The sequence below is a fragment of the Sylvia atricapilla genome, chromosome 9, assembly GCF_009819655.1.
Source record: "Sylvia atricapilla isolate bSylAtr1 chromosome 9, bSylAtr1.pri, whole genome shotgun sequence".
In the NCBI taxonomy this organism is placed as follows: domain Eukaryota; kingdom Metazoa; phylum Chordata; class Aves; order Passeriformes; family Sylviidae; genus Sylvia; species Sylvia atricapilla.
In genome coordinates this window covers 20,124,743-20,148,380 of record NC_089148.1, presented here as the reverse complement: position 1 = coordinate 20,148,380, position 23,638 = coordinate 20,124,743, and the positions used below count along the sequence as shown (strand labels likewise).

The 23,638-nt window shown below is 38.8% G+C and overlaps 1 protein-coding gene and 1 long non-coding RNA gene across 3 annotated transcripts; both read right to left on the bottom strand.

Annotated features, from left to right (window-relative positions):
- Positions 1–1,226: 1,226 nt before the first annotated feature.
- On the bottom strand, positions 1,227–2,909 carry LOC136365231 (uncharacterized). The gene is made up of 2 exons (XR_010744305.1): positions 2,841–2,909; positions 1,227–1,643 (listed from the first exon to the last, which is right to left on the bottom strand). It is a non-coding gene; the product is annotated as an uncharacterized lncRNA (long non-coding RNA).
- A 218-nt stretch (positions 2,910–3,127) lies between these two features.
- LRRC8B (leucine rich repeat containing 8 VRAC subunit B) lies at positions 3,128–23,363 on the bottom strand. Of its 2 annotated transcripts, none has more exons than XM_066325176.1 (5): positions 23,255–23,363; positions 10,840–10,894; positions 9,970–10,069; positions 7,142–9,300; positions 3,128–6,159 (listed from the first exon to the last, which is right to left on the bottom strand). In XM_066325176.1, exons 4-5 carry the CDS (start codon positions 9,272–9,274, stop codon positions 5,887–5,889), a joined length of 2,406 nt encoding a protein of 801 aa, XP_066181273.1. In that variant the 5' UTR covers positions 9,275–9,300; positions 9,970–10,069; positions 10,840–10,894; positions 23,255–23,363; the 3' UTR covers positions 3,128–5,886. The 2 variants fall into 2 exon arrangements, with proteins under 2 accessions (XP_066181273.1, XP_066181274.1); XM_066325177.1 differs by having other exon boundaries at positions 10,840–10,891; positions 23,255–23,359.
- Between the last annotated feature and the right edge of the window lie 275 nt (positions 23,364–23,638).

Genomic DNA, 23,638 nt, shown 5'->3' with positions numbered 1-23,638 from the left:
TTGCCTTAGCACACACTGAAATATAATTCAGCAACTGCTGCTGGAGAACCAGAATCATCCTTAAGTAGCAGAAAACTTTCTACAGAGCACAGAATCTGCTATCATTGCTCCATAATAGAGCACTAATTTAGATAAAACACAAGCAACCAGAGGAAAATTGAGTGTTAGGGATTAATGAGCCCACATATTCACCAGTAGTCATGGGTTACACATCATGGAAGTGGGATTATTTTCCCTTCTGTTCCTAAATTTTCAGGCAACCATTGCAGCCACAGTAACTGAGCATATCTGTTATCTGATAAGAGTTGAAGACATGCTCTTTACAAACTCTTGTTTTTTTTTAAATCTATCCTTATACTTTCCACTTCTTAATATTTTACTTTAGATAAACATGTTTAGTATATTTACGTGTCCTAAGCCGGTTGAATACCAGATCAGCATTCAATATCTGTATGTGCATATATGTAGCTATATATATGGTGCTATATATATGGTTTATAATCCATGTAAAGAAGTCATGCTCATTTGGTTGTAATAACGTACTGTGATTTAAAAAAACAAGCAAAACCAAAGAGGCAGTCAAGGATAATTATGCTGCAAGCAAATACAAAGTTGTACCCTAAGCAGTTACCATAAGGGGAGGTACTGATCTTTGTCCTGTTCTGCTGGCTTTTGGTACTCACCAGACTGTACCAGATTATTTTCAGCTTGTTAAACCAGCAGAAAACTAGTACACTATGTTTTGCCAGGCTTTTGCATAGAATCAGCTCAGCATAAGGTCCAGCAAAAGCCAAAACAATGGTTAGATCAGAGGGCCAAAGCATAGAGGTCAGAGGGACCTCCCCAATAATGATGAACACCTTTAGCTATAATGAACACCTTGACGAAGAAACCCTACTCAACTGTTTCATTACAATTTTGTGCATTTTTGCTACTGAACAAGGCCAATTTCAAATGATCAATCAATTCACTCTCTACTTGCAGGTTTGCTGCGTTTGCAGTGAAAAGTAATGAGCTACATTCCTTTTTCCTCTTGCCATCCATACACTAAGAAGCCTGAACCCTGACTTGAGAGATTTTCAGGTTGCACTGCCAAGGAGATTGCACTGCCTGGCTTTTCTACATACCTCCTGTTACAGTTTTCATCGCTCCACACTTTTCTAATACTTGCTTTACAACATCTTTTGACAAGAATACTGGTTCTGCAATAGACAGATATGCAAGTATGAGGGAGGCAAAAAGAAATTACTTTTATTCAGTGTATTATAAGAAACACTTATAAATAGTAGTAGTATATACAGAGATAGCATTTTTATAAGAGGAAGAAAGCAATAGCAAGCAATAAATGTTCATGTTTAACAGCAGGCCCATGAGCACTAGAGACTGATACCTCCCTGTGTTAAGCACCACGCTGCCAGAACTGCCTACGAGCAAGTTATACTTCCCAAGAAACACTTCCCAAGAGCCTTGCTGGGCTAAGTAGTAACAACGATCTCTCAGATCTCTCCTGCTACTTGGAGCAATTATTCCTCTCCCCTTTCTCTGCAGGTAGACTCATTTTCATCCTCTCTTCTCCACATCTCCAAATGTTAAATGCGTATGACTGGTATATCTATACGACCCAAAAATCTTTCAGCTGGCTCCTATGAAGCAGAGCACACATTTGTACAAAATAACAGATTATAGGTTATTAGAAGTCAAACAAAGAGGGAATGGGTATTCACAGAAGTGGAGTAACGTAAAGAAGCAACAAGACAAAGATGTAATGGTTCCTTTAATAAACACACTAACTGAGATAATGCCTGAACCCTTTCAGATGCCAGTCCAGCCCCGGAGTGGGTTGCTACTGCCCCCTGCATTACCTACATGTCCTAGCAATGGAGCACTGGGAAAAACTCTTCATGTAATGTCAGGATGGAGACTTCTCCAGACACAGGAATTCCTGAAACATTGCTGTATCCTGCAAACATGTAGAACCATAGTATCACTGCTTACTTCTTCCTATCAACTACTATTCCCCCTCCCTTGCCACAGACTACATTACTTGCTATCATGCTGGAGCTACACAGCAGTCTCTGCAATCCCTTTGGGAACTGTACTACTACGCTTGCACATTTGATGGACTTGTCCACCCAACAAGGCCAAATAAAGTGTGAGAGCTTGGTTAATAATGCCTGATCTCCAGCAATACTCAAGAGTTCTGAAAAATCCTTCCTAGAAACAATCCACAAAATGATGTGAACTGCTTCAGATTACATTCTTGAAGGTGAAAAAGCCACATAACCAAAGAAGTATGTTAACAGGATGAAAATCTATGATGTAAAAAATTAAATTATTAGTGTGACAATAAGGTGCCATGAAAGCAATACACAAATCTGTAGGAGCATGAAAAAAAGAGTTGTAAAAATCACTGCCTGCTTTATTTTACTATCGCTACCTCCTCAAAATAGATAAGCAGCATCATTTTTTATTAGTTATTTCATTTCATGTCCAAAAAGAAGGGGCCACAGTTTTGTAGAACTTACTAGGAAAGTTCTTATTTTGAAAAATAAAAAGCTAGCACTTGAATATGTAACACTACTTGCACGTCTGAGCTTTTTCCCTTATTTTAAGAACATGGAGTCAAACCCAGGCCTGCAGAAAAAGCCATTAGGAATCATCTTGCATTTCAAGAAAAGTGAGATGTTTGAGCTAATATCACAGGCAATTCTTGAAATACATTCATGATTAACCATGGGCAGTATTATTTATGGCATCTTAGCCACACAATCCAAGCTGGGGAGAGAATCATTGCCAACTTGCTTCTCCCAGTACAATTCCAGTCTAAATTTGATACTTACCCAGCTCACAAAAATTAAAGAGGGAGACTTGGAAAACGTTCTCTAGCAACAACAAAGAAAAAAGCTTTGTTCATCAAATCAACACAAGAATGTCTCTCCTAATCCAGAATATGAAAACTGTTTTGACACCGACCATCGTGTTCATTTCCCACTGCTGTTCATTATCTTCACACTTCCCTGTAGAAGACAGACCTGCTACCACACAGATACAGACAGCTGGAAGCAAACATCTGATTTTTGCAGTAAATGCAACATCTCTTATGAAAAATAAAGAACCGTTCATAGAATTGTAATGCAAACAAAAATTTAATCTTTAAACAAAATGTTCATTATACGGAAGGTCACAATACAAAGTTCTTAAACACAATACAACACAAACAAGTTGAAAAGCCTTTTTTGACTGGAAATTATTATTTATACAAAGACTAGATGCCAACAATATTATTGTACAAAGTTTGACAATGGATCCATAAATTGATTCCCTGAAAATTCCCTCATTTTGAAGAAATAGTGAATATTAAGGTAATGGCTGAAGTGAATGCAAGGAATTCAGAGTTACATTTGCTTCCATCCTCAATTCTAAGCACTTGGATTAGGTTTCATGGTACAAAAGGGATAGCAAAGGCACACTGTGGTTTGAAAACAAGGCTAGATATCATAGCCTTTACACTATCCGGCTTTTGTCTGGATGTTTTCTAAACACCCAAACAGGCAGCTAAAATAATCCAACCCTCCTGAGGGGGTGCAGAGTGAACAAATTAAAGCCTGAAAAAATGTAACCTATTTAGCCTATAAAACAATATTACTATTAATTATGCATTTGCGCAATTCCTCGAATCTGCTACCATTTTAGAAATGAAGTATCTTTCTCCAAGTTATTTATGCTACTTCACTCCTGACAGAACTAGTGTAAAATGAACATTTAAGGTAATTTTTCACCTTAATTAGTTTGGTTGATTATGGAAAAGGACTGATGCATTCCTAAAAAGTTGAAGCTACCCGCCAAGTCAATTACTTGCTGATTTAACCTTTTCAACACATCTTCCTAATTTAGAAAAAAAGCTTTAAAGAAAATGCTCATTTAATCTGATATAAACTATTAGACTGCAAGTCTTAAGTGTCAAATACTGGCATAAAGTGTTCTTTAATGTTAAGTTATGAAGTCCAGACAGGCCTATTGCAATTATTAAAACTTCCATCACATGTACCACAACTAGCTCTGTTGATGAACCATGTCAATTCCTATGGGACTGTTATACAACCCGAAGTTAGTTAACAGAGTTTGGAAGAGTTACATATGGACATTATGAAACACTGTTCCAGCAGCACTGGTCAGCACATAAACACAACTAACCAGTTTAAACTAAACATTTCTAGAACTACATAGAAAGCAATAGTTTTACCACATTTTGGTTCCCTGAGAAGAAAAGTGCTCCAGCTGCAAAGATATTTGGAATGCCATCAGTACAGTGGATAAACATGCACCTCTTACACTGCTCCTGCAAAGACATCTACTTTCACATTGATCAGCCTTGTTAGGGCATTTTCATTCAAAATAAATTTTACACTCCACAAAACTGGAGGTGGAATGGGAGCAAGAGATGACTAAAAGTAGTCTAGTACTACAACTTGTTTTATCTGTGATGATTTGCTATTACAAACTGGAATGCAGTTTGTTAGCACACTTGTTGGACACAAAGTCATTAAGGGCACAGTTTACTTCATCTGTTTAACCCATAACTGAGATTGGTTTTTGAAAACTGTATTATGTTAATGTTTTAAAATGTGGTTTTGAAAAGCATGCTAACCTCTTTCCCCAGGGGCATAACTTATGTTTTTAGTGAACATGATAAACATCATGAGAATTAAGACTTCAAATATAATAAAACAGCGCACAGCAGAAGAATGAAGTCAGGAAACATTTTATTTCCATCCAGTTTTGCAAGTATTAAGGATGGTGTAAGAGTTTATCCCACCACTATGATTTATGAAATTATTACATCCCTAGAAGAGGCAAAGCTTATAATGCTTCCTGTCTTTTCCTCCCAAATGTTTATAAGTTGTGTGATGATTTAGTTTTATGTGTCTTTCTGTCCCTATCTAATACAAACCTCAAACCTCCTTCATCATCTCCCCAATAAGTGGGTGTAGAGAAGCTGCACTGAGGCAGTCAGTAAAGAGAAGTTATAAAAATATTAATCAGCAACATACACTACACTAACACCTGGGATGCTCACAACATACAGAAGACAATTTTGCAACTATTCTGTGTTCTGTTGGCCATCATTACTCATGAAGATCAGTAACGTAAGATTGGTTCTCTAGGACATGCGCATAACAGTTACTTCAGATTCTTCTGATTCCTCCCAAATTCTAGGCATCGACTAATTTTGTATTTACTGTTTTTAAGACAAAATACTGAAACCAGTTCTAGGTATTTAATAGCAATATTCAAATGGCATCTTCCACAATTATAGAATTAATGCTTAGTACTTCTCAAAAGCTTTTAAAAATTAAGTTATGTTGAAAAATTACTTTCAGTATACCCCATGCAATTAAACTGCTCAAATAGTTTTAACTCTTACTTTAATATATCCTAAGTTAGAGAAGAGTTCATATTTAGAAACGAATTCCAGACAGTTCTTAGACTGCATATGGCAGGAGATAAAACTATCTTAAATCATCACTATCAAGAGAAAAAATTCTCATAGGAAAAAAGTATATACACTCTCACTATAGCCAGGCAATCATCTCCTCTTTTTCAATACTACCATAAGCATTTAGCTGAATTATTTCAATCAGTAGACCCTAACCAACAATTCATGTTCCACAATTCAAATGTGTTTACATGTAAAAGGCTGCATCTTCTGTTTGAATCTGAATAAATTTTTCTTTTCCAATACAATCAACTCAGTTCAATGCATTAAAGTTTAAGACTGATTTGTAAATTGGTCTCTCTCCTTCATTCCTCTCTACCTATACAGATCTTTAGAGAGATATTAAGCAAGATTTGTAGAATGCAGCGATGCAGAGTTTCATTTCAAACTCAGGACTTTTCTGAGCATGCCTGCAAACGCTCTCTTACACGAGGTGGAAGTGTTTTTAACAACCTTTCTTCTACAATTAGATTATTTCGCTTTAAGAGCTGACATTCTTCCAGTTCAGCAGGAAGTGATTCAAGATAGTTTCCAATGAGCTCTAACTGAACAAGATTCAGTAGCTGGCCCACAAAAGGGGATAAATTCATCAGACTGTTATTTCCCAGAAGAAGACATTGCAGCTTTTTGCACTGAAATAATCCATCAGGCAGTATTTCAATCTAAAAAAAAAAAAAAACAAAAGAGAAGAACAAAAATAAAGTACATTGCAAGTTGTTAGCCTATGTGCAGTTGCATGTTTTGACATTTCCCCTTTTTATGTTAGGTAAAAACCCCTCTTAGTTTATGAAAGGAAAAGGAAGACGGTAACTCCTCTATCATTATGTGATCAAGTGCTTGAGAGCATGGTTTTATTATCCCTGTTTTCTTACAAAGCTGCTTAGCTCCTGGCACTAGCCTGGAAGGGGGAGCACATCCATAGGTGCACACAGAACTGCGCACAGATGTGTGCAGGTGGCGGGGAGAGGAAGAGCTTGCTATTCCTAACAATCACTTAATGAATGAAGAGCAAGCACAAGAACAAGACTGTGGAGAGACATTAGCAGCTCCTGTGTTGTGAACCCTGCATAAGCAGTTATGTGTGCAGTACAGTTGTCCTGGCCCACTCTATTGACATGTAACATCCAAAACCAGCCTCACCAATAAAAACAATTATAAACCTCAAAAGAAGTCACAAGCCTCAGCCCCACACTAACAAGGCAGACAGTTTAGCACTGGTTGTGAGGCTACCAACCATAATTATTTCCCTCTTCCCAGTCATACACCTGAACTGCTCATCAATCAGCTGTTCATTCACTTTGGCTTTCAGTTTGATGTTTTAACATAAACATTAAACATTGTTCACTTCCATTAAAATACTACATAGGATTGACAACTGCAGGGAAAGGGAAGATATGTTTCTGCAAAAATGCTAACCTATACCATCCCTGGATCAAAGCCTTTAAGCCACTACAACCCAGAATAGTACTTATTCAGTATTGAGCTTTGCTGATACCAAAGCTTTAGTAATTAAACAAGCACCATCCCTTTTTTTTCCTGGATTTACTTTAATCATGACCACCACAAAGGCTAGAGGCTGTTCCAGAAGAAATGGCAACTTAAGTCTGTTTTAATTTCTGAGTAGTAATTGAAAGTCCTACTTACATGATTTTTTGTCAAAGCCAAGTACTGCAGGTTGCTCAGATATCCAATTTCTTCAGGGATGGAGGTTAGCTTATTATAGCTGAGATCCAAATAGTGTAACTTTCTACAAAGAAATAGCTGCAATGGAACATTCTTAATATTATTATAATTTAGATACAACTGTTCCAGGTTTGATAATGCACCAATCTGCACTGGGACATATGAAATACTGTTGTGCCACAATTTTAAGCAAGAAAGATTTTTAAGATGCTGAAAACTAATTATTTCTTCCACTGTTCTGAGATTATTTTCTTTTAAGTCAATTTCATGCAAGTTGTTTAGGGTAAAAATGGAATGGGGAATACGCTCTAAATCACAACAGATTAGTTCCAAGGTTCTCAGGTTTACCAGCTTCTTCAGGTTATTTAGCACTATCAGTTTATTTCCCTCATTGTTGATAGACAAGTGTTGTAAAGAAGGCAGAAGATCCGTAATCACTTGAGGTATACGGGAAAGGTTGTTTTTTAAGTGAATTGATCTCAGATTTTTTAGCCCCTGAAAGCCATCATTGTATATGGAGCTGTGATGATCTAGCATGAAATATCCTGTTAAGCATAATTCTTGTAAGTTTTTTAGATGAAAGACCCAAAATGGAATTCTTCCCATTTCACTAGACTTCAAACGCAAGGTTTTCAGATTTTCTTCTAAAAAGCTGACTGCTGGATAATCCATCGTTAGTGATGAATGATAAACGTTGAGCTCTTTGAGACTGACAAGCTGGCTCACAGCTGAAGGAAGTTTGGCTTCAGGAATAAGTTCCAGGCTTAGGACTTCTATTTCTGTCAGTTCAAAGATACTGTCTGGAAGACCATTTAACATGAAAAGGTGAAGTTCAGTCTTGTCTTGCGAGTTTCTTACTAGTTTATTTTTCAGTTTTTCCACTGACCATTCATTGTTAAGATTTATCTGTTTCAGTTCATTTTCACTCAAGTCAGACAGGAATATTGAGAATCGCTGGGAATAAAGAGGATCATACTGATCTGCCAAGTGAAGAATAAATGCAAAGTCATTCTTCACATCAGGTATATCAGTGTAATTACTTTTCTCTCTCAACTTCTCAAAAGAGTATTGCTTGAGTGAACTTCTTAACATCCACCACAAACTGTAAGTACAAGTTAATCCATAGAAGATCACTAAAACAACATAAAATGAAGCCAAAACTTTAAAAATTTCTGCTAGCGAATAAACACACTGGTACCTCTTGTAGCCTGTAAAGGCTTGAACATTAACTACACAATCAATTTCAAGTGTAATAAATGATAAATAGTAGGGGACATAAATTACTATTATGACAACTACAAAAACTTTCACTATGATCTGTCTCATATACACTGTGTATACGACATCCTTTTCCTCGGCATGCACTCTGAATTTCTTCACCTTTTCAAATATAGCTTTAGCTTGCTCTCCTTCTTTTTTGTCAAGAACACTTGAATTTTCTCTTCCAGTTGTTTCCAAGCCATGTTGTGAATATGGCAGGGACTGTCTGCTGGCCCCTATGTCTCCTGAACACTGAGGTGATGAAATCACTGTTTTTGATTTAGCTATTGGCAGCTTCCTCGCAGACTGCTCAGCAACTGTTTCTGAGAGGGCACGTGTCGTCCACGGAGAGTCAAAACACTTCTGAAGAACGGCTACAAAATGCTCAAGCCTGGAACTTGTACTAGGATAGTAAAGCCAGAAATTACTGCAAGCTGCAAAAATAAAGGTATGCAAAAGCACTAGGTATGGAAAAAATTTGGCAAACCAGTGAAGCTGTCGCTCATAACAGACCGCATCAATGTAGGAATACTGCTGCCGATGGAGATAATTCTGGATTTTCAGTGGGACAATTACTGGTGGTGTGGAGCTAGCTGACATGTTAAGGTTGGCTCTAACTAAATCCCAAGGCACAGCGCAGTGATTGTCAAATTCTAGCTTGCAAGGAAGACAACACAATACTCTGGTTTGAGTAAGCTGGAGAGCCCCAGCGAGCACAGCAACTAGCAGCATTATCATGGTGAGGTAATACCAGAAGACATCCCACCATGGTTTTAGTATGTGGTAGGATGACTGGGCATCTGCTAAGCATTTGAGTTCTGTTAGCGTGATCATGACTTTCACCTGTGAGAGAACAGCAGCTGGTAAAAGAAAAAAGAAAAAAAATACTTTCTTAGAGAATTGTTAAAAACAATTTTATCTCACCTTTAAATACTTGAAGTTTATTACTGTTTTCACGGTTTTAAATATGTGTAACGTGTGGCCTGGACTCCAGAGCATAGCAAAAGGATCCAAGAACTTCTGGGACTTTACCCCAGCCATCATCTCATGGATTTATTTTAAGGAAAGGTACTCGGAAGTGCAAAAACTTAAAGAGTGAAACCAGCATGAGAGAAGGTGTATTTTAACCAAACATTTGGGTACTGCTCCAGTAGAAGCAACAAGCAAGTATAAGTTAAAAAGGTGGCTGATGTATTATCAACAATCCTTCACTACCATCATAAACTTATGTAAGTGAATTCTTATTTATGAAGTATTCCAAAACCAGAGTGGTACATTAACATGATGGCTCTTGTAATTTAGAACCTTCTACCAGATTAAATAATTCTACTCAGTTAAAAACACACAAATTCCCAAAAAGCCCATGTGTATTACATATTCTTATACATAATTCCCCATCTCTTCCCATCAGGACAATTAAGCATATTGGCAGAATTAAAATTAAGGTGGCACAACATATTATTATTTAATATTGATATATAAAAATGACACATTTAACTCCAAGAAGCATAGGTTTGACTCATACTTACTTTACTAATTAAAGAGAATAAAAAGCACAGCACTGCTCAGTCAGGAGGTCTACATCTTTTAAAATTCCTTGGACATGCCATCTTTACATTTGTCTTCATTCTGAATGGAGAAAACATTGAGTATACTCATTTAATGGCTTAACCAAAATAAAGAGTAAAGATTTCATGCCTCCATGAAGCTCTGCATTGCTACAGCTACATGAAATGGAACAGTATGTACTCATATGTGATCACGCAACATGCGGAATTTTGCAGTCACATCAACACAAAAATCCCCAACACCCAGGGAAACTGCCTATAGCTAAGCCCTATTTCAACAAGGAAGTTTTTTTTTTCCCCCCAAATAACTATGAACTTGTTACTTAGGAAACTGACCCCCACCTGGCTATACTCTCCTTTCAGGCAGTTGTACAGACTGCTAAGTTCCCCTCTGATCCTCCTTTTCTCCAGGCTGAGCACCTCTAGCTCCCTCAGTTGCTCTTCACAGAACCTGTGCTCCAGACCCAGGAGCTAGGCTCACTCCAGCCCCTCAATGTCTTTTTCTTGTAGTGAGGGACCCAGAAGTGAACACAGCACTCAAGGTGTGACCTCATCAGTGCTGAGCACAGGGAACTGCCCCGGTCCCCTTGGCCACACTGTTTTTGATACAGACCAGGATGCCACTGGCCTTCTTGGCCACCCCCTGGCTCTTGTTTATAGTATATTGGCATTGTACATTTCAGTTTTAAACAGAGCTGACAAACTGTTATAAAAAGTCAAACAATAGCTGAACCTGATTCTTATTCCATATTCAAGTGGAAAGAATGACCAGAAATAAATTAACCCTCCTTGCAATGACAAAGCTATTTATAATAGAATACAAAAACTTACCAGGCCCACCTGAGGGAAAGCAGCTGAAGAAGGACTGGATGGTTACAATACACTCCTGTAATGAAAATAAACTGTCATAAGATTGTGAAAAAAATCGACTCCAAAAACTGTGAGTATTAGAACAGCAGCTCATTACCCCTTCCACAACAGCATTTCGAAGAGCCAACATCTATGAGTTAAAGATCTAAGGATCTACAAGACGCCACCCCCTTCAAATTATTTACCTGTTCACTATCTGAAAGTTGCTTTTCCTAAAGTAGAGAGAAAGTAATGGCTTCTCTCATTACTAAAAGCCATTTAAGCTCAACTGTTTTTGCATATGCATAAAGTTACAAGTTCTGCAGCTGAGATCCTCCACACAGCTGAAATACAGCAGTTTCTTCAATTACTCCAACTTGCAAAAGTACATCTCAAATGCCTTTAAAATGAGTCCTTTTGATGTAATTCTTGTGGTTTGAATATAAATTTGTTGGTATAAAAGCATGAAGAGATACTAAATCCATTCAAATTAAAGCTTTCATTCAGCAAAGAATACCTGGATCACATCTTGACTCAAGCCAAACATGCTTGATTTCAATGTGAACAGAAGAAAATCAAAAACTTTTTTTCATTTCCAAACTCAAGTTAAAACCAGTCAATTCTTTTTGCTTGAACTTTGTTATAAAAATGAAAGACCTGGGACCTCTGTTAAAGTTGTAAAGAGTACACTAAGATATTAATGTATTGAATGAGGCAACAAAGTACAATCAAAAGGTAAAAATAGCAATTTTTTAATAAAGAAAAACACTTGCAAAGTCAAAATTATCACTAAATTGGCTGAGAGTTTAAGAGTGTGTGAAAGGTCTAATGAACATGAGGATGGGAGCAATCCTTTTCCTGACAAATGTGTAAACCTCATTGGGGACCAACATTTTAAGATGAATCGTGTAACTAAATGCTTACTGGAACATTCTCGGGGAATAAGGCATACCTGTTCAGTAAAAAGGACAAAATTCAGAGTACAATAAAACAGTTAATACTCTTTGATAAAGTATTTTCCTTAAAATTTACAAAAAGGAGAACAGTAAATGAAACTTAAGCCAATTCTGTGAAAATGATATTGGTATACTTGAGAGTATGCATCACTCAATGCACCTTTTTCAACCAATGACATAATGCTAACAAAAATTGTTTTGTTTTTATGCAGATTGAGAACTCAAGGTGAGTCTGACCCATGAAACTTTGTGAGGTCTTTTTCTGTAAAGTGCTTTGTTACCTCTCTGCCTCGTGATTGAAAGCTGTTAGTCTCCATCAGAGATTCCAGAACAAAGACTACATTCTTGCTGTGGTTTTACAACACTTTCTAGCAGAAAGCAAATGTCACAATATTAAGTTTTTAAATACTTGAAATCTGGTCTGGTGAATTGCTACTTTTTGAAGTCTTCCAGTGAAGAACGTGTATCCATTACAGGTTTATGTTTATGAAATAAAGCTTCCTGTAGGCAAATATACAATTGTAACATAAACACATGAATTATTGATGATAATTTTGCTGAAGACATTTTTCTTTCAAATCCCAGCTGTATGCCAAGAGGGACTAATCAAATAGAATAATCCTGAACTGTAATGGATTTGATAAACCTCATCTCCAGCAGCTTTCAACCCATATCAAAGCCATAAAAGCTTTTCAAAGTGGCCTAACTCAATTGGAATTTTTTCTCAGAAGAAGAGAGAATGAAGCTTAGCCCCAGGCAAAATGATGACTTCAGGAGAGTCACTCCAGACCAATAGAGAGACACAGGCCAGAAAAATAAAGTAATAAAGATCACTGATAGAGGTAATTTTTAGTTTAAGACCTATTACATCAGAACAACAGAAACATATCCAGAAGGTGAATAAAAGGCTCTCATTTTGAAAAATAGCATCTGTAACTATCAGACACCCACCACCATCCCCAGCTGCCAAAAGGGTACTTGGCATTGCATTACTCTGTCATTTGGCCATTGCTTACAGAATTTTAGGCACGTTTAGTAAGGGATGTCTTTGGAGCAAGGCAATTGCCTTGCTTGTGCTCCCTAAAGGGTATTCATCTGGTGATTCGACATACTAATTTAATCAAAATAGATTTATACAACTATTTAAAAGGTATTCCCAGGCCCCTGTCTTGCTTTTTTTCCCCTCCCCCTCAAAGAAACACACCCACCAAGTTTTCAGGCAGTCTCTTTAGACTCTTGCAGTTGCTTCCCAACCTATATAAGGAGATGCTGACATACTAAGTAATGTATCTGTTTTATCACTTTTCTATCAAAAGTCATTCTTGAACTACAGTACCAACTTAGCTTTTAGCTAGTCTAAATATATCACTTTTTCTTCTCAAGTTTTGAATGGAAAATTAGGTTTGATAACACATCATTGGTTTTGCTTCATAGGCAGTTTTGAGACTCTTCTAAGAGATTCCTGGTACCTGCTTATGGTTTCACATGCACAGCCTGAACCTTGCAAATAAATCCTCATGAAAATTCTCAAAGGAACAAAAATAAACAAACTTTACCCATACACACATTCATCACCCAAACCAGATCTTTCCTGGCAAAAACTTCTCCTTTTACGGGCATATCACTGTTTCCTTTCTCAAGTATTCTGTGAACAAACAGCGAGGTACTGCAAGAGTGCTGATGCCATGAGTGCCTCTCCCTTTTTAAAGCAGTGATTCTTTCAGATTTAGAATTCAGAATGACTTTGGTCACCTGTGTGTATATACAGATTCAATTGTAGGACCTCTTTGATAGGGATTGTGGTTTTGAATCTGTATTCCATTGAATGCTGAACAACCCAAACAAGATTAGAGAAAGCTTCTTTCCAGTTCCTTCTGAAGATGATCACAGGTGACAATTAAACATGTGTAAGTAATTATCCTTTTATATTTAAAACAAATCCAAAAATATTCCCACACTCTACAATAAACAGCATATTCCTCAAGCACTGGATCTTCAACGCTACATTAACAACATTACAAGTTTGCTCTATCAACCTCTCAAATAATCAAAGACCAAAAGTCCTTTCAAATACTCAGAAATTACAACTACAGACAATCTCAACCACGTGTACCTTGCCTTTCTTAAACACTCCTGGCTCTCAAGACAGCTGAATGTAAGGTGTAGAACAGCAACAACAAAGTTTTATGCTGCTTAAGAATCAGTCCTTGCTCTCTGGGGAAGGCTTACATGAGTCTATAGAGCAAAGTAATTTCTGGGGAAAAAATTGAAAACATAGTTTAAAATTTAGTGGGTTAGGCTACTCTAACATTTGTATTTAACAAGATTTGCCCTTCTCTGCTACTTTTTCAGAATTAATTGCATAGCCCATAAGTTGATTAAAAAATCTTTAAGAAGTCAAGCAACTATTACCTCACTTCATGAACCTGCAAAAAACAAGAGTAGAACATGGCAAGTATATCTCAGCTTTCTCAACTACCTAAAAGCTTGAACATTTCCAGGTTGAACACAAAAGGCCTTAGGTGGAAAAAAAAAAAAAAAAAAAAAACAACTTAAAGGCAGTTTCACCCTTCTTTCTCTCTCTGGTACACTTAATGCAAAAAAAAAAACCACCCAACTTTATATAGTCTTTATAAAGTTGCAGTCTAATCTAAATTGAAAATATGCTTTACTCCAATTTGATTTGCTTTACAAGCACAAGACTTATTCTTGAAACCTGATTGTGCGGGATTAGATATGTTACATCATGCATTTCCTTCCTGTGCCTGTAGCCCCCCAGAAAGACCACTGCCTTCCTTGAGCCATATTCTCATTAAATATCACTGACATTGAGCCTTTTCTCTACTCAAGGAAGGCCAGTCAAGAGGTAAACTTTGGTTGTAAAATATGTCACTGTTCAAACACTCGCTGGGGAGAGGGACCACATTCAAACATTCTAGTTGCCTAAAATGACATACCTGTGAGCCACAACAGTTCGGTGGATCACACCAGTTAGGTCTGTCCAACTGCATGAAATTATTTGAGCTTAACTCTCCATAGCAGATGGGAGGGTAAAACCAAGTCAACTATTGTGAAGATTAAACTCTGTAATGAAGTTGCATTATAAGATTTACATTTAAAAGTTATGTTAAGTGTGCTTTTTTTTTCATTCTAGTCTAGCCCTCAGAGCAATTTCAAATACAAATTCACATTTGGATATAAATATTTTAACTAGTAAAAGCACTTTCTCCAACCCTCTCCTCAAATTAAGGATCGTGTTCTAGCTGAAACAGGTCACAACCTATTCCTAGAAAGTCCTGTACTAGTGAGAAAAAGATCCAGTTTAAACCCAAGCTGAAAACCAGAGACAGGTAAGAAACAGTTTAAACAAACCCCCTACAAAATAAAATGTAGAAAAATTTGGAAGTAGGTACGAACTTTAGTTTCTGAACAAGTATGTTACAAAGTTAAATAGATAAGACTTCTAATGGTAAAAAAAATACAGTAAAATGAAAGGTAGACCAGCTTTGTTTTCATGTAATTGCATCAATAATGACTGATCTCTTTGAGAACAAGCTGTCTACTTGTCCAGAACCTATCACTTCATTTGTAGCCATGGTGCTTTCTAATGAACCAAGCAGAATCTGGACTCCAAATGAAATCTGAGCATTTCTAGTAAGCAATGTTTTGTACAGCTTTACTATCTCAGTACTATTTCCAAACTCAGATATGTATTTTTAAAATATATAAATTAAGATTATAACTTAAAACTTGAGCCATATCAGCCTCTAAAATACTGACTACAATAAATATCAATGTAAGCATCTGTCCAGAAGAGAGTCCTTTGTATTGCTCATACAATAGATGCTTACCTTGTTTCATTCCAATATTTAATTAATAGCATATTGTATTTGTGTTCATTGCAAACTCTAGCACTCTTATTTGCTCTATTAATTTACATTTCTTCAAGCAGCTGTATATTTCACATATTCCACTATGAAAATTAAATTATTGGAGGAATATGCCACCAATGATGTAGCTCTCAGAGCAGCAAAGGCTGTCTTTCACTAATACCCAAGAAAATACTTGCAGCAAAAAAGGACACCATCCCCATAGAAACCTAACCTGGATGTCTAAAGAACCTTATCATCTCAATTAGAAGAAGAAAACAAAACCAGAATCATAACTGCAATACTAACAATGCTCAAAGGAATGATGACTTAAGAAAGTAGAGTAAAGGAAGGGGCTTTCTAGCATAAGAGAAAGAAGAATGAGAATATAGGGAGGGATGGAGAGAAGGGGAGAGAATTGTATTGGAAATGTATCTGCCTTCCTAGGATAGAAGCACATAGTCCGTCAGTGCTCAGCTAATGCTAATTTAAACCACAAGAGACAACTCTCTCCCAGAGATGACTGCAGGCATGCCATGCTGTCAAGCATTCCAGCCCAAATGTGTCAAGGAAGATACCAGGGAACTGGCACAGGTTACACTCCCAAGTGATATCTAGAAGAGCAGGCCTCCTTTGTTGTTCCCCCATCTCCCAATTAGGTTTTAAAGTCAGTAACTCAGTTCTAAAGATACTACAGTCTTTACTTCCAAGTTCCAAAGAAATCTTGGAGCAATTTTGGAACATTAAATATGAGAAGTCTCTGGTTCTTCACCGGTTCTTTCCTAAACAAGCAAGATGACACCAAAAGCAACCTCATCAGTTCCAGCCTAGATCTTTAAACTGCACCTTTGGTAGCTCTCCCAGAAACCATCTTACACAACAGTACATCAAGTCCTTCATCCCAGTACTAACACAGAGTCAGACACCTTCCAAGTGCATGAAATAAGATTTTTCAAGCTTGCTTGTTATACCTTTTTATTCTTGTAACCATGTTTTTGGGTCTTTCTCATGCTGGGAAATATGACTACGTAACCATAAGACAGTGGTATCAGCAGCATCCCTCCAGCATTCTGAACGAGTATCAGTGGTATCTATTTTATTTTGCGTACCAAGATAAATGTATTACAAAAGAATTTTAATTTTTATCTCTCTAGTTTCTCTAAGTCAGAGAGAGATGATGTCAATTCAGGACATCAGAAAGCAAAGCAAAGAGAAAGCAAAGAGAGAACAGTAGAGAATATTCGTAACTTTAATGCTATTAGATTTTTTACAAGAAGATCCTTTATTTATAGTATAGCTTATTATCTTCAGTCTTCAAGAGCAGCAAAAGTACCTAGGACCCAGCAGCACAAAGCAGTTAGAATTATATAACAAGAGACCCTCTTTCCTTGGGAAAAGGCAAGGAATTGCTTATACCCCTTTTTCCCTTTTCAGTGTCCTCAAGAAAACCATAAATGGCCAAAAACATTTGAAACAGCCAAGACAACTTTAGTAACTTTACTGGAAACCAGTCTGAAATAAGAGAATATTTTCAGAAGGAAGAACTTAGGGATATGTCCACAAACCTGAAGCACCTCTGAGTGCTCAAGAGTGCTGCTGTCACAGCTGAATAAAGTACACTGACTACAAATCCTACTTAAGAAATCAGATAAGCATTTGGGTCAATGTTGTCATCATCAAGATATCATGTTGCTATAACTAGGCTATTAACATAATTTGCTACCTGGTATTGCAATATCATATGTACTCAGGTATAAACAAAAGCACCTTGATATTCTGATTTGCTACTTCTAAATAAAGGAATAAGGAATTCAACCACACTGCATTTAGACAAAGATAAAAGGTGCCAACATTTTTCATACCACTTCTGCAGAGAGCAGAATACTGGAATCCAGTGGTTATCATTATTCAAAACCTCTGTACCACATGAATTTCCCAGCTCAGACATTGTTATCCAATACAATACCCATACCTAACCTCGTTAATAATTTACTTCTAACAGCTGGATTGCTTCATGCAAGTAATTTTATTTCTTTCCAACTGAAACTTCCCAACTGAAAAAACGTGGTAATGTTTCTGCTGTTCTCTAAAAATTATTCAAATGAGGAACACTATACATTAATAATTTCTTACTAGGTATTTAGCTATTTTGGATTGTACTAAGCTTCTGTTTGGTTCTGAGAGGTGGAAAATACATGCTATTCCTTTTCCTAATAGTGGTCAGACAGTTATCACCTTTGACCAATCTCAGAAATATTAATTTGTAGTCCCCATCCTAGCTAGAATAATTCTGATGTTTCTAAAATATGAATGCCTACCTAGTACCATAACTTAAAATTTCAACATTTGGCCAAAAAAAGGATACGAAAGTTTTTTCAACATTTACAGACTGCTAAGACCAAGCAGCATTCTCTCAGCATAGCAGATGTCGAGAACAGAAACAGCAACTGAGGTCACAAAAAATAGATACCAAATGTATTCTGTTTCTCCAAGATAATGATTACCATGTACAAATATAGCTACAAGATTTAAGAATGGTCAAAAAATAATCTTTTAGTTTTAAGTTTTCCTGATGCTGCATGAGATGAATGGAGAACTTTCCAGAAGGGAATATTATTACTTCCACAGACAAGAACTTAATTGCATCTAGGAAAATATAATTATCAGGGCAGCAATGCAGAAACACATCTGATTTCACTCTATTAGTTCTGACATCAGAAAGGTGATTTGGATTTTCAGTAGTGGCTTATAGCTCCTTTCAGAAGCAGCAGTTTTTCATCCTGTTTAAGAGGAAAGACAGTTACTCGTGGATGCCAGCCTGAAAAACTGAAACAATTGATTCTAGATGTTTGATCTAAACAGCTAAAATAGAATAATGAGAACAGATAAATTTCCAATTGATATCTGATGCAAATTCAGGGACTCTTTTTGTATGCCAGCTCTCCTGAAACCCATCTTATTATCTTTTGAAAGAATATCCCCACCTAAAGTAAAAAAAAGGAAAAAATTGAGACTGGAGTCAAATAGAAGCCTGCCTGAAATGGAAATTGAACAAGTTTTACTAATCCTTCAGCAGTGTGCAATCTGGCTACACAACCCCCTCAGTCTCTTAAGTATCTTCCTATTCATATTACTCTGCATTTTGTATTTACTAATTGGACAAAGCAACCAGCTACATCCTCTCTTCTTTTAATAAAGTGAACAGACGGAAAGACAAATTTCAAATCGCACACACTGTGTGGTTGTGTATGTACAAACTGCATGCCCAAACACAACCGTACAGTTCAGATCTGCACACATGTGTGCCATCAGGAGAGCTGAAAGCAGTGTTGTGCCTATCAGAAGCATCTCCTAGAACAATGCAAAGTTTCAGAACCACAAACAAGTGATCAGCCTTGAATTCTACAGTAAATCCACAGTAATCCTGCTTTGTTTCCTGAACAAACACAAAGTTAGTTTAGGACCTTTGTTCATGCGTTGTACTTCCATCAAACCCAAGTGTGCTGTGCAAGTCTCCAACTGCATAAAATTTCTTTTCTTGACTGTCTGAAGAGACCCAACAGCTGGCAAGGTTTTTCAGATAGCAGCCATTATCAGAAACACACTTTGGTAGAAAGCCAAGTCTAAGAACTACAAAAACAAGAGTCAAGGTTTTATCATCACCTGAATCAATTAAGAACTTTGAAGTAAAAAATGTCTAGCCTCATATTTATAAGAAAGTAAATAATAATTTGAAGCAAAGCAGACACTGCTTTTAACTCCTGTTTGGGAAAGCACTTGAGTATTGACATATCCCATCTCACTTCAATTAAGCAATAATTTCCCCAAGTTTGTTTAAATACTGATTTTGCGGTGACACTGACTACAATGTTAATGTTCAATAAAAAGTGTTTACTTGGAAAAGACACTGGAAAAGCAACAATCAATTTCACACTTGCATTTGAACAGGTTGGAAAATAAAGTTTATCTTGTGAATAATTAATACACAGGCTAGAAACAAACAGTTTTTAGTTAAAAATGTTCAAATTCCCTCTCTTCTTCAAATACTTTGGACTACATAAGAAATGCACACCAAGAGTTTGCTTTCATTCAGATGGAAAAATTAGTTCAAAGGACTAATACTTTAGCATTAAAATCACAATGTGCTATTATTAAATTTCAGCTCAGCAGATCCTCGTATTCGGATGCCGATGAATTATTTAGCTACCAGAAAGCATATAAATAAATATTTCACAACCTAAACTACTCATGGAATACTGGTATTTTCCCCAGAAAACTAAGGCAATAATCTCTGGGAAATAAGGGGTTACATTTTTCTGGGGTTTTCTTATTTTTGGGGAAATAAGAGTTTTAAAAATCAATGTCACCTTTAATTAAGCCTGAGCAAACTACATGACCACGACTTTGTAGCTGTTGTTCCACAAGACCGAAACTTTGCTAACTAAAATCACAATTCAAACTACTATCTCACAAAGAAACAAAGTGTTTGTAACAATGTCTAAATTCTACTCACAATTAGTAGCAACCAGATTCTGTTACTACGATATTTTTATTGGTATCACTGGACCCCTTTACCAGCATTTTTAATCCCTTTAGTGTCTCAGTCAAATTCTCAATTTCAGTATAAGAAATTGCATTCCAGTTTACAGCATCCAAACGTACTTGGAGGCTGAGCCCTTATGATGGAAATGCAGTCACATAATTTATTTCAGTGTGTGCAAATACATTGTTACGAAACAGAACAACACCAATGAGAATTAAATTGAAAATAGTCCATTACAGTTTCTCCACAATTTGCTTCTGATTGCTGAAAGACCCTAGAATCCTCTTGGGTGTAGATCAGGAGAGAGTATGTCAGCACTGTACCTTGAACTGCATTTATAACAGCTTTACTGAGAGCTGCATCATCTGCCTTCCTGCCAAGGTACTACACCACCACAAAGCACAGCCTTTCAATATCAGTAAGTTTAATTCAAATAGCTGGGGAAACTATTCATAAGTATTATGACCCTTTAGTTCAATAGTGAATTACAATTTGATTTCAACCAGCTAAAAATTAAATCCAGAACTAATTTTTAGCAGACTAACAACTCTTGGGGAAAATGATCCTCAAACCCAAGCATAAGTACAATAAACTGAAGCTCACTCACCAAGTTCTGGTAAAACTCTAACTAGAATTATATAACCTACACCACTTAAACATTGAAGCCAGCATGCATAAATATTAGAATATTAATTCCATTTACATTTCTCAACCTTCTACATGGCTACCTGTGATATCTGAACCAAAGAGCTTTATAACCACAGCACAGACTGCTAAGTTATCTTTAAAAAGAGTAACTGCAAAAGCAACTGGCAGAACAACATTATTTACAAGACAACAGCTTGAACAGCCGTTACAAGGATGCCTAAGGATAAACACAGCCCACAGGTTAGCGCTTAGAATACAGAGAGCAGCGTGAAACGTTTAGATAGGCAGCACAAAGACCCATGTAAACCACACCTTATCCCCTTAGTCACATGAAACATCCATTTCTAATCCTAGCTGAGTAAAGCTTTATGGCTTTAGCAGTAGGTATTGTAAGCTGAAGTAGTATTATTAGAGCCACAGTCTCTTTTGCTACCTGTAGCGCACCAGGCAGAGTAGGCACAGCAGCAGCTACAGCAAGACAAGATTTCCTCCTCCATTCCCCTTCAGAGACCCCTTAGAAAAATATTTATTTGACAGTGACATACTGCTCTACAAGGTTCATTTTACAATGCTGAAATTCTGATGGATGTTTCTTTAGCACTGTTGGTCCCTCTCTAAAAATTATTCAACGTGTTTTCATTAACTTCAAATAACAGCTGTATTGGTAACTTGCAATAAACAAAAGGCAATTTTCTCCCTATAAAAATCATGGTTTCCGGAAAGAGGAAACAAATACAAGCCAGACCAGCAACTCCCTCCTCTCAAAAGTGTAAGGATACTAGCAAGTTAATATTGTGCAATTTCCACAAGTTACATGAATCTGACTGAAGTTATAAGTCAATTGCATTACGTGAATGTAAAATTCAGTGGAATGTAATAATATATATACTAATATAAAACTCTCGGATAAACATTTGTTATCTGGCTACAACAGAATGCTTTAAACGCTCAGGAAAAACTTGAAAAAATCCCCCCTGTATTATATATTAACTACTGGTTCCCTGCTATAATTATTCTCATTTCATTTAATGTCCTTTGCGCTGCTCAGGGCCACAGATACTGAACAAAAGTTGCCTCTTCTACTCCCCATACTGTCATCTGAGCTACATGGATACAGAAGAAAACATGTACAATATAGATGGACAAAACTTAATTAATTCTACAACTAGTCTAAGATTTCACTATTTAAACCAAAAGGGCTTTCCGTCACTGCTCTCTTGAAAGTTTAAGTTCAAACAAGACACATCAGTAAGGCCTAATCTGCTGCCTTCCCTGCTAGGAAAGTACTTAAGAAAAAATTCCAGAACACCGACAGTAATTGATGCCTTACCTTATCCTTTCAGCAAACAGACAAAGCAAGCTGGGAGTCAACAAACATAAAGCATGAATACTTGAAGCCATGAGAAACCACATAGCCTCTAGCTTGATCTAGGACTACCTCACAGGTATAGCTTTAAATGACCACACTAGGGACCAAGTCAAACACAGTTTACCTTATCAGCATACTTAATTACGTTCTTAATATAAAATTAGCCGTTACAGAAGTCCACTTTAATCACTCATACGTAACTGGTCAACCGCAGCATTCACTACGGCCAAATTCTGACCCAAAGCCAGGAAGCTGCCCCAGTTTCACCCCTGAGCAGCCGGGCACAAAGTCAGCCTGACGCCACTTGCACAACTCAGGCAGGGAGCAGAGAGTCTGCCACAAGACCCCGGACCAGCTGGGGCGAGAAACGCATGGGCCAGACAGCAGAAAGGAAGACAGCCATAGATAGGACCGTTCTTGTTCCACACGCAGAACTGTCAGGCCTCAACACTGAGCGAACTCCTCTCTCCCTTGCGGGAGGCTGGCCCTTGGCTCCCGCCCGCCACTTGCCCGAGGGCAGGTGCCGCCCGCACGGCGGAGGCCGAAGGTGGCGGCTGCTGCCCGGCCGGAGGAAGGCGGCCCCAGGCGACCCGTAGCGCCCGGGTCACTCGAGGACACGCGCAGATGTCGGTTACGCAAACCACGGAGCGGTTTTGGCCCGGCTCCGCCCGCGGGCCCCGGGGCGGCCACAGCCCCGCCCGGCGCCCCGCGCCCGCTGCCCCTCTGCCGGGCCGGCCCGCGGCAGGTGAGCGGCCCCGCCGCCGGGCCCCGCCGAGGGAAGGAGCGGCCGCCGCGCAGGCTCACCGGGCCGCCCGACGAGGGGCGCCGGGCACCCCGCGGGTCGGCAGCGCCCTCCCGCTCCGACGGCGGAGGGACAACCACGGGAAAAGCGGGGACTGCGAGAGCTGCCCTCGGAAAGCCCCGCTCCGCGCCGCTCCCCCTCCTTCCGCCCGTGCCTCCCCCGCAGGCCGGGCCGCGGGGCACCTGTCGGCGGCAGCCGGCCGTCCCTTACCTGCCGCCGCCGCCGCCCCCGGCCCGCCCGCGCAGCGGCGCTGGGTCGGCGCGCTCCGTCCGCGCGGCAGCCGGCGGCGCAGCGCGAGGCACCGGCTGCAACCGGCGCGTCTGGGGCGGGCCCGCCGCGGCCACGTGACCGCCCGCGCAGCCAATGGGCGCGGCCCGCGGCGCCGCCGACGGGCCGGGGGCGGGGAGCTGCGGCGGACAAAAGCGCCGCGCCCGGCCCCCGCCCGGCCCCGCCCGGCCCCGCCGCTCACCTGCGGAGCGCCGGACCGCCCCTGCCGCCAGCGCGGGGAGCTCCTGCCGCCGCGGCACAGCCCCTGCCTCTCGGTGCGGCGCTGCCGCCGTGCCGGCCCGCACGCAGCGACCCCTCCCACTCCCG

Bases quoted from the DNA above. Each gene is read 5' to 3' on its own strand.
- LRRC8B (XM_066325176.1), bottom strand. From the start codon at position 9,274: ATGATCACGCTAACAGAACTCAAATGCTTAGCAGATGCCCAGTCATCC. The intron at 6,160-7,141 runs GTAAGTAGGACT...TTTTTTTTTTAG, and splicing joins TGGCTTTGACAAAAAATCAT to ATTGAAATACTGCCTGATGG.